At 30.4% G+C, this 12,186-nt stretch overlaps 1 protein-coding gene and 1 pseudogene across 1 annotated transcript in view; one reads left to right on the top strand and one right to left on the bottom strand.

The window, feature by feature from the left end:
• Positions 1-1,064: 1,064 nt before the first annotated feature.
• LOC106688522 (uncharacterized) lies at positions 1,065-5,079 on the bottom strand (annotated as a pseudogene).
• A 5,310-nt stretch (positions 5,080-10,389) lies between these two features.
• Positions 10,390-12,186, top strand: part of LOC106688523 (putative ankyrin repeat protein RF_0381) — a 15,523-nt gene continuing 13,726 nt past the window's right edge. Inside the window, exon 1 of the mRNA XM_024361795.2 lies at positions 10,390-10,758. Within this exon, the coding sequence (XP_024217563.2) occupies positions 10,390-10,758 (369 nt within the window). The remainder of the gene's footprint in view (positions 10,759-12,186) is intronic.

Consider the following 12,186-nt stretch of genomic DNA (forward strand, 5'->3'; position numbering starts at 1 on the left):
ATATGAGGCCTAAAAATCTACAATGTTCGACATTGTTACACGGTACATCTCTTTATATACATGCGATCAGCTGATCTCAGTCCGCTGACATCGAAGTAACAGCTGACTAAGGCTGTAACTTATATATATATATTTTTTAACAATTGATTATGGGGTTTTAGTCTCATACAGCAGAGACCTGTACCTACAATGTTATAAATTAAAAAAAAAAAGATGAAATAAATAGATTCAAATAATAATTCTTTATAAAAAATAAAAGTAAAGTTAATAACAAAAACGACATATGTGGATTTAACAAAGTAAATAATTGACTTCTATTGGAAAAAAAGAAAGAAAATAAGATACAATTATTTATTTTCTTAAATCCATAAATGTCGTTTTTGTTATTAACTTTATTTTTATCTTTTATTAAGAATTATTATTTTAATCTATTTATTTCATCTTAATTTTTTTTTATTCATAACATTGTAGTTAGGGGTGTCTTCTGTATGAGACTATAACCCCATAATCAATTGTTTAAAAAACAAAAACCATGTACCTCTTAACATTAACCCTGTAAGACCCACCAGGGCTCTGTTTCATAATACTAATACTTATTTTTTTATGATAGGGATGACTATTAGTGATATTACAGGAATTAAAAAATACAAATTACTAATATACAAGTCTGTTAATTGAATTGAGACAAATCTACAAGTCTAATAGTATTAGTTTGTACTTTATTATGAAACAGGGTCCAGGCAGATCTGGTATTAAATAAATCCACAAAATTTGGGAATGGAGTAGGGTTTGAAGTTTGAAGTGGTGTGTGTACCGCACCAGATTTTTGTAAGCAATTAAAACACCATGAATACTCTTTGAATAATACAAACTCACAAAACGAAAAATTGAAATTTTTCTTAGTTGCACAAAGTATATAACATGGAAAAAAAATACAGAAAATAAATAGCAGAATAATGAATTATTATTTAAAATATTAATTTACATTAAATAAAAACTAATCTTAAAAATATGGTATACATTAAGGATAATAAATCAGTATAAAATAATAAAATATGGTTAGGAGAAAAATGAATTATTATTTAAAACAGTATACATAAAAAAAAATCTAATCTATCAAATATTGTATAAAGGAAAATAATAAAATATGAATAGCAGAATAATAAATAATTATTTAAAACATTAAAATAAATATTAAAAAAACCAACAACTAATCTATCAAATATAGTATACACTAACAACAATAAAACTAATGTTAAGGATATGGAAAAATATAAATATGGATAATGATGAAAATATTATTATTAAGAAAAACAAATAGAGAATTAACACTAAGATGGTTCGGGAGGCAATCAAAATACCTGAACCATCCTATCCTTCATACAATAATATCAACTAATTAACCTGAGAAAAGTTAAATAAAGTATAACCATAGAATTATTAAATATTAATACTGATATGATATAAAATTGAGAATACTGGGGTTGCAATTGTTATGTAAAATGTTTTAAGTATAGGATTGTGAGTGGCCCTATGTAAAGTCATGTTAAGCGTTAAAAGCTTTTCTTCCTTTATTTTCAACCCTTTTGGCTCCAGTTCTTCCTCATTAGCTGACTAGCTGTCCACTGCTTCTTCCTTTTTTCTTCTTGGATTTCTTCTCTTCAACCAGGACTTCTGTCTGCTATTCTACGGTTGTCTCTTCCTAATATATGTACTACAACTCTGGAACCCCTCTTCCTCTTCTCTCCCTGTCCTTTATTTCCCCTTTTCTTTCCACCAATCTTTTTGGAATTTTCTTGAGTCATTTCATTAGCTGATTGTATTTTAGGAAGGAGAAAAAGGTTTCTATAAATAAGGACAATTACCTATTACTTGTTCTGGGTCTGGCTGAAAATTTCTAAAAAGGGATCACACTTCCGCCCAGCTGTTGTTTGTTTGTTAGGGTTCAATGCTGTTCTGTCCTATTAATTAGCATAATTAAGTAATAGTAAGTAGTATTTACCAAGGGCTGGTGGTTCCTTTACCATTTAAGCTTGCTCTTAGTGATACCAAAAGAGTCAAGCCTCTAAGCCCACCTGAAATTGGCAATAATTGATTTTGCATCTTTCAGATGTATATTTAATTAAACTAGATTGTGTACAAACCCAGTATTTTCAACAAACATAAGAAAATAATTTAATAAACTACTTCAAAATAACTTATACATGATTAGCAGGTAAAATAAATACATTTTCCAAATAGGAAGAATATCATTACAAACTAAGAATGTATAATGATAATGATGATGGTAAAAGTCTCACGTAATTAACTAGCATCAAATTTGAAACAGAAAAGTTTGATGAACAAAATATAATAAGTACAATAGATTGTGAGAATGTAAAAACAAGTTTATATGCATGAAACTTAAAAAAAAAAAAAATCACTAAAAGGGTAACCCAACATAACAACAAATGTAAAAAATCTGTGTTGTGGTGTTGGTGTAACAATATTTCTAAAAATCACAACTTTGATTAAAAAATAAATAATACCAGGAATTTTCTACTTTTTTTTTTTTTAAATTTTGAAAACAAGAATTTAATACTAAAACAATAATAACAATAAATTTTAAAATAATGATAAATTTTCATATGGGCACAAAAATATGAATACTAATTATGCAGAAATAATCATTATTAGGGTACATAATGGTATTTGATTTGTACCAACGTTTCAGCTTCAATAAAAGAATAGCACTTGGCCTACTAAGTATATATGATCCTTTAGTGATTTTTCTCCGATCTATTGTAAATCATGTTCAACAGAAAACAAAGTATGGAAGTAACTGTATGTGCATTGCAATTTTTCCTCTAATCGAAACAAAAATTGCATTTGAAGCTACTATCAAAGAAGTTCGAAGTAATGTTACTGATGTTAAGAAGAAAAATCTAACCAAAGCAGGTCTAAGGAGATCTAGAGTGAGGGAATATTCCAGCAAGTGTTGAAGAATGTGTTAAAGAACAAATACAAAGTGATGCAAATTCTGTTGTGCTAAACAAAACTCATTCACTTGAAATTATTTGTTAAAAAGACATATAAAACCATTCATAGCAGTATATATGGCAGTGAATCAAAACGAATTTCTACCTACAAGTGTGGAATATGTGATGTAAGTTTTGAAGGTATTAATAATTTTAATGATCATATTTTTAGTGGACATAATATTAAAATAAATAATTCCACTAACGTTATGATACAACTTTGAAATGACTACAATTTTAGTACTGGATGAGATGACATTTCATCCCTCGGTTGTGCTGTCATACCAGGACTATTTACAATAGTACGGACTGATTGCTGAATATCATGTTCCCACTGAATCACTGGATTCAGCTTTATTTTCCGTTTCTTTACTAAGAGAAGATAGTATCAAGGTGGTTTCATTGTTGTTCTCTTCCTCTGCATTACTCACAGTGTTAGATAAAAGAGTTTCATGATGGGATAACTCAAATTTTTTAAGTTTTTGGCAGACTAAATGTATAAGCTTACACATGTTCCATTTAATACAATTTATATAAACATGCTCGACATTGCTTACAAGTAAGTTTACAATTACATTCTGCTTGATTTAATGTCACTGTGTACTCATCAAATTTGGAGAGTGGTGAAAATACCAGCCATGTGTTATTTGGCGATGCTAGTACATTATTGAAATCAAGAAGGAGAGCTTTTTTGTGCCTTTTTCTGATATTTCTCAATTTGTACGTAATTTTCCCTTTGCGATTAATAATTATCCTGTCATAATGTTTGCGATTCACAAATCGCATCACAGCATCAATTGTTATATCTAATCTTTTCACCATTTTTCCTTTAAAAAATAAATATTTAAAAATACCATGCAGCCTCTTTATATGCATGTTAGTATTAATTCCAGCATTAATTCTATAACAGTAGGCCCAGTATTGGCAATTTTTAATATAATTACTTTTGAAATATAGGCCGAATTCTCTGGTTTCTTGGTCATTACACATATCATTCAGCATTATAGGCATTAGCCTTTCGAATGTTGTTAGATCTACCTCATTTTGCAAAATAAAGAGCTTTTTTGAAATTTCTTTTCTTTTTTCCACATTTTTGATGTCCGCCTTCAGTCTTCTTTGCCAGGGACTAAGAAGAATAATCTCCATGTGCAGAATTATCTCTTCGCATTTCCCATTGAATTTTTCCAAGAATTATAAAATACTTCTGCCATATCTGTCATTTGATACTTTGGCGCTGATTTGCCCTACTTTATTAATAATTGATTTAAAAAATACCTCTAGTGCATATAGATCATTTCGGTTGGAGAAAACAAATGCACAAGGGAATCCTTGGTGCATATCATCCAGTACTAAAATTGTAGTCATTTCAAAGTTGCATGCCACGAGTGGAATCAATGCATACACAGTCACCCCCATACTTCTTAAGCATACCAGCCTGAGCATCACTCATGAAGGCGAGCATAAAACTATCAGGTCTACAATCAGGAAATTGATCTGAATGGACACCATTCTGTTTGTATAACAAAACACAATTTGTATTGCTTTGTACCTGTTCTTCAACCCATCTTTCAACACTTAATGTATTATCAGGTTTCCTAATGCATTCACTGTCCAAGGTATATTTTCTCACTATATTTCTCAAATCTGCTTTGGTGACGAGATGTTTCCTCTTGATATCGTCGGTCAGATTAGCTTGCACTTCTTCGATTATAGCATCAAAAGGAATCTTCATAGCTATTTTTGAATCCAACTCTTTCCTCTCATCTTTATCCAGTTGCAAATGGCACAGTTCTAATTTGTGGCCAACATGGGTTGAACAATATTGAACTGTAACATTCCCTTCTTTGTCTAATTGGGCTTTAATTTTGGCTGGACAATAACTATTTATTTTATTTGAGCCTTGGACTTTTAAATGGCGTTCTCTTTTAGATGGTGAGGATATTGCTGTCCTATAGTTCCCAGATCTGTTACAACAATAATTTGTTACGCGATATTCTTTGGTCGAATAAGCAGCATATCTTTGGACATAGGAAGCTGTTTCTTCTTCTTCCACTTCAAAAATTCATCTTCATTATCAAATCGTAGAGTGGAATTATTTATTTTAATATTATGACCACTAAAAATATGATCATTAAAATTATTAATACCTACAAAACTTACATCACATATTCAACACTAGTAGGTAGAAATTCTTTTTGATTCAATACTATAAGTACTGCTATGAACGTTTTTATGTCTTTTTAAATTATGATTTCTGGTAAATGTTTTGTCACATAAGTTGCACTCAAAATTAAAATTTTCTGCATTAGCCACAACTATATGAGTAAAAAAAAAACAGAAATACACAACAGAAATAAAACAATAAAAAAAGTAAACAAAACACAACTCACTGTATAAAATATCACAATAATAAAACACTAAAACTGAATAAGTAACTTAAATAAAACAATAAACTATAAGAAAACACTAATAAACTATAATAAAACGCTACTACTGAATAAGTAACATAAATAAAACAATTAAAGAAGTAAACAAAACACAACTCACTATATAAAATATCGCTATAATAAAAGAGTAAAACTGAATAAGTAACTTAAAAATAACTAAAATAGACAATAAATAACTAGGAAATAACTAAAATAGACAAACAAAAACGAGGGTAGGCAAAGCACAGAGATCAATTGAAAATTGGAGTAGCGTCGAGCAGAAGCACAATTTCAAACTGGCGAATAACCGTCCACCCCTAAAACGGATATCGAGTTCGAGTTTTACACATTGAACATTTACACAGTTACAGTTTTACGCATTGAACATTTACACTCCGAGAATAACGGTTACAAAATATCATACCTGTTACGAGACGAGAGGTTCCGCGCCTGGAGCTGTTTACATCTGCGCATGCGCTAATAATGCTCGGAGTTATGGCGAGTAACTAACTACTCTAGGTTGACTCACAATACAATGCTATCTTGGCATTTATAAATTACGAATTGAACTTAAAGATATTTGATTTCCCTTGTGTTCAGTTATTCAAAAACGGTTATCTTTCATAAAAAAAAAATAACTAAGGAAATAAAATTAATATGAAGTTATATAATGCAAAGAAGTATGAACATTTTACTTCTTGAAGAAGTTTGTCGGGGGGTGCGGTCAGCAAAGAACAACATAAATAAACAAAACCATATTTATTTATTTTATGCCGATTTATTTCAGGCATAAAATAAATAAATATGGTTTTGTTTATTTATGTTGTTCTTTGCTGACCGCACCCCCCGACAAACTTCTTCAAGCATTAATCTACGGTCAACTATCTACACCTCAATATGAACATTTTAGTTATTAATGTTACAATAGTCGTGGAACCACTTTAGCGAGGAATTTAATGTAATTTAATATTAATGTAATTTAATTTTGTACAGAACTCATTTTTTACTTATGTATGATACGTATTGAAAAAAAAAAATGATAAAACACATTTTTTATCACATATGTTTTAAAATACTAATGTTCAATATTAAAATAACGATACTTACAAAGCATTGCCAAAAATACATCGATGTTTTGAACATCCATTTCAGTAACATGGTTTGTTCCAACAACGACTTTAGAAGTGATTGTTGGAAGAGACCTTTAATTTATCTTTATTCCGTTCTTTGCGTAAAGGCAGGAAGTACTTCCTCATCCCACCACATTGTTGATAGGAATCTGTTTATACAGTTAATTTTTTTTTTTATTATTAAGTTAAAAAAAACAATGAAAAATTGAGACCGACGTAAAACATCGGTTTCTAAAAAATCGATCTTAAAAACATCGATGTCCATGTCTAATCTCCACATTCTAATATCCTGGCGGTACCTTTTAACAAGTTGAGGTAGGTAACTTCTATCTTTCCTTCTTGCCCTAAAATTAATTAATTAGTCCGTTCTTATCTTATGCTTTCTCTTGTTCAATGTTAAGATGAAAATATTGTTGAATGTGGGGACTTCAGTTTAAGTGGGATGTCTAGTTTATGCACACGTGATTTGAGCTTGCCTCATGGACAACAATAATGTGATGTTTTTTTTGCAAATGTCTGGTCCTCTATTAACTAATAAAACAGATATAGCAAATGTTAACCCTTCCACACATTGGCAGATGATTAATATTATTTTTTCTTAATTATATTGTAAAATAGGGGTGAGAACAGAGTTGTATGGTCCTCAGTGAAAGTAAATATAAACCACCAATTTAAATGATTAGAATATGAACCCAACTTTGTTGCCTCCATTTCAGCCATTTATTCATTTATTTCAGAATTGTAAGAGTGTATGAATAGTAATTCCTTTGTACTTAGTACAAGATAACTGATATCAAGACTCCTTAATGGAGGTATTATTGTAGGTTTTTAGCTAAACATTGTGTTTTTTTTCTTTATTGGATATTTATCATAGTTCATTAATTAAATAATGATATACACTTCATTCTAGTAGTTTAGTGTAGAAAGATTCCCAAGTGGTTTTATATTGTGACATAATCCTCTTTATGATTGTTTTCTAACATTTCTATTAGGTTGCAGTAATCACTGTTTTACTTAAGAATTATTCATTTTGAAAGATGTAATCTTAGTCATTGTTTTCGTTGTCAATTTCGTATAAGTTAAGTTTGGTTTCATAATTTAGATTTCAAAGTGATGTAAACAATTAAAATATCTCCCTGTTAAACCATGCATTAATTCAATGAGCATTTGTAACTGAATTTGAACATGTGAAGTTGATTGTTAGAAAATGTTGGCCTTTATCGGTGGTCAATAATGCCTTGAATAGTAAAATAGTAAAAAAAAAAACTATTCAATGTTCTCTTATTTTTGCCCCACTAATATACCCCCCCCGTACAAGCGGTTTGACATATCAGTTTACTATTATATATAAGACTACTTTTTTTTTTAAATCCATACTGTTCCGTTTTTTCCTAGTTTATTATATCACTACTTTACCCATGTATCATAATTTTTACTTTATTTTATTTTATCAATGTATCTATATTTCCTTTTTGTTTCTCCGATTATACTGTATATAATCTAAATGTTATATCTTATATCCCTATTGTTTCATTTATCTCATACATTTGCCTGTCATAGTATTAGACGCTTTGACCTTGTCAGTTTTCTTTTATATAAAAGACATACTTTTTCTGACTAGAGAAGGGTTAGGGCCACCCCTACCCTTCTCTTTCTTACCTACAACAGTCTGAGACCTTTTGATGTCTAGTACACTTGTTAATTTTTTCCCTTTTATCTGCTAATTTTATTATTTATTAATATTCTTATTATCTCCTTTGCTACATTCACTTAACATTGATTATTATTTACACCCACTTTTTACCATATTTATTGCTATTTATAATAAATATTGTTCTACCATTTATTACTCTATTTCTATATTTACAATATTATCACACATGACTGTAACTATCATCATTTTCACATGAAGCTACGACTATGGTTTTGTTTCATCCAGTTTTAATTTTCTTACAATGTGATATTAAAATGAGTTATATCTTAAATGACATTTCATTACTTGATAATTTTATCTTATTTTCTAATGTGGAATCAAATTGGAGTTTTCTTGTTGCAACCACATTAACATGTTTTAATATCAGTTAAATCACATACCATTAGGCAAAAAACATCATTTTTTGGGAATAATTTATGAAGTATTAACCTTCACAGGATTATTTGTTTTTAGGGTCAGGAATATGAATTAAAAGAGGTCCCATCTTCGTGGGCACTGTGTCATTTTATTTAACTCCAAATCGGTTGGTTGGACAGAAATAAAGAATTGGAATGAAAATATTTTCCATGAAATTCTGCATAGAAAGCATCCCATTAATAATTCAGCTGGTACTTATTGGTTTCAAGTTAACTGCATTCAAAGTTAAGAACAGTTTGATGTGTGTAGTTGAACATAACTCTAATTTAGCTTTTCAAGGCAAAAATATAGAAATTGTCTAATTTTATTATAACTATGAATCGGGACAAAATTCTGCACTTATTTCTGCAATAAATTTGTTTCCTCTATGCCTATTTCATAATTTTGAAATTTGTCCATTTCAAAGATATGGTTTTAATAACTAGTCAGGTTGTAAGGAAGAGTTTTGTTTTTTCTTGCTTTACCTGCTTGAGCATGTTAAGGCCATTGATTTTTCACTATGCCCAGATTGCACTGGATTTCATGGGTGCGTATTTTGGGCATGTAAACACTCTGTAGGTCGGTAGATAAGTAAGGAATAGAAAATTAAAATATAACTATAAATCAATTGGACAATTGTTAAAAGAAGTTCTAAGGTAAACTACCAATATTTAATGAAAGAAAGATGATAATTATAAATCATTAATGAAACAAAACACATGAAATATCTGTACTACCTAATACACATCAACTATTAAATTGGATACAAAATTAAAAACTATCCTAATATGATGTCTAAAAACTTAACTTGTTAAAAACTACCCTAATGATTGAGGTTGGATTGCCCTTTTTTGTGTTATAATCTCCTCTTTTGAGATTGTGACATGTCGTAGATCGACCAACCTACTCCCTATAATTGTCTGTTTAAAAAGTTAGATAAGGAAGGCTATCATGGAGGGTTTCATGCCGTTTTTCAATTGTAGGCACTTTTTAAATATCGCTCGATTTAACTATATTAAAGTTTCCTCTTCCTATTTTAAGCTAACATTTCAACAGTGATATATTGGTTTTTCGCTTCCCAGGGTCTTAGCGGGTTGGGGAAGGATTGCCTTTTTTTTGTGTTATGATCTCCTCTTGTGAGATTGTGCCATGATTGAGGTGGCTGTAGGTTGATTGAACAGAGGGGAGTATTGGCGTGGTAGGGGAAGCCTGATTGCCTGACTTTACAGAACTCAAATTTAAACCAGGCTTACCCCACTACTTCCCCTCCGTCAGCGTGTCCATGCACCCAAAAAAAAGTAAATATAAACTTTTTAAAAACCTTTAAAATTAAAGATGTCAAAGATAAAATTCCAACTAATTCAATTTCTATATTATACTTCTTCTTTTATTCGGTATAAAAACAGCCGTCAACCATCTTCCAGTAACCAAAATCTTCAGTTGTCAAAGAAGCTGTCCACTTCCATTGGCTCTTTAGCCTACCACGTGGACACACACCATCTGCTTCATTCATTCTCTCTCACCGTAATAACATAGCCTATTCATGTACAAAATGATCTCTTGTCTTAATACTTATTTATTTGACGAACACTATTCATTTATTTATTTTTTCTTTATGTTTAGAATCTACGATTACTATGGCATATCTACAGCATCCACTCAAGCGAATTGGCTTGTTCTGCCGTAGCTCTGTTCTCAGTAAGATTATGGCTGGTGCTGATTATGGTGCAAGAGCTCACATCTACCAAGGATCTACAGCCACTGATATTGATTTGAACGGCTCACAATGTCTCCTGCTGGCATTGCTCCAGTGCTTAGTGGCTGAAGATATACCATCATGCTGCCTGCTGGCCGATGTCTGTCACCAGTTACAGCAGCTGCAGTCTGAATACCTGAGGGTCTGGCTGTCTGGTGATTTCGTGTTCCCTCACCAGGATATAGAAAAGGCAATGGCTTTACTCTCAAAGCTATTGCAGACGGGTGTATTAAAGCTGCCTTCCCATGTGACCAGGATAATGTCCTCTCTTGAGACTAAATATAGAATAGATTGCGCTCTGCAAATATCACCATCGACGGTAAGACATGATCCTTATATCTTTAATTAAGTATATTCTATAACCATCTACTATAGCTAAATAGAATCTTGCAGTGTACACCCTCTTTCTGCTATTTTTGTTGTAATTAGATATCATATTACCCATAAATATTAACATTTCTTGTTTAGTTGTGTTGTGCAAACAAGAATTACTAAGCATTCTTTCCTTTTATTTGGATTTTATTATCTCCAGATTTTTTCTAGTTAAACTTCTTTTAAATGTTAGGGGACAAAAAGAGCTAAAGTTTATCTGTCCTCTTTATATTTCTACTAAAGGCGATGAAAAACTAAAAATAAGATCTTTAACTCTTAAAATCACTATTTAGCGTATCCTTCTCTATAGGCCACTATCCATTAAGATCAGTCAGATAGGTGCACTATGGATGATTGTCTAGAGATCAGTCCAGGTTGGAGTAATGACTTATTAGTAAATGTAATGAAATACTTAAAACGCTAAAAAAAAATAAATAATTATAATTGGTCTGTTAATGAAATTTCATAAAAACATGTAAGTTCCATAAAAATTCCTTTGCAGGAAAAAGTTTTTTTTTTTTCTGGGAGCGGGGGAAGAGAAAACAAAGTTGGGTGTTTTAATGGAGTATTAGTTTTAGTGCGTCACCTGTTTCTTGAGTATTTTTCAGTCCTCAATCTCATGGCTACAAAAGAACATCTTCTAAAAATGTTACATTTTATTAAGGACAAAAATGTATATATTTTTAATATAAATTATAATATGTTCTTTTGTTTAGTGTTTTCTTCAGTTTTTTTTGCTAACATTTTATATATAATTAAGTTTACAAAATACGTATAGTTCATTTTATTTTCATATAATCTGCAATGCCACTAGAGTATTGTTTATAATTCTTTATCTTTTGGGGATATTGAATCTGAATTTCATACTCACTAGTCATCACCTTAACAAGAAAAATAGAAATGAAAAACCTCATTTATATGTACATCTCATATCTTTTACTTACAACTGCAGTAAAGTTCAAAATCATTCCTCTCTCATTTATAGAGAAAGTTAATATAGTTTTTCTATTTTACACTGTGGTAATACTTTCATGTATCAATGTTCTGAATGAGCTATTCAGTTGACAGATTATCTACCATTACAACCTTATTAGAAAAGTACTTTTAATTATATCTCTCAATTCAAAATTTCTTTTTGAAAAATGTGATAGAAATATGAAAACCACTGAAAGACTCCTATATTGGTGAAATATAAAAAGTAACTATTAATAACTATGGTGTTAAAATCATTTATCAGAGTAACGCTCAATGTTTTCTTCATTTGTGGTGGTAAACAATCGTCCAGCTTCATCATGCATAACATTGTGGTAAAACACTGTTCCTATACTAGGGGTATTCATGATCTTTGGTTTAACATGTTAAAGCGTGTTAAATG

The sequence above is a fragment of the Halyomorpha halys genome, unplaced genomic scaffold (assembly GCF_000696795.3).
Source record: "Halyomorpha halys isolate HHAL.00 unplaced genomic scaffold, Hhal_1.1 Scaffold1147.1, whole genome shotgun sequence".
NCBI classification, from domain to species: Eukaryota; Metazoa; Arthropoda; class Insecta; order Hemiptera; family Pentatomidae; genus Halyomorpha; species Halyomorpha halys.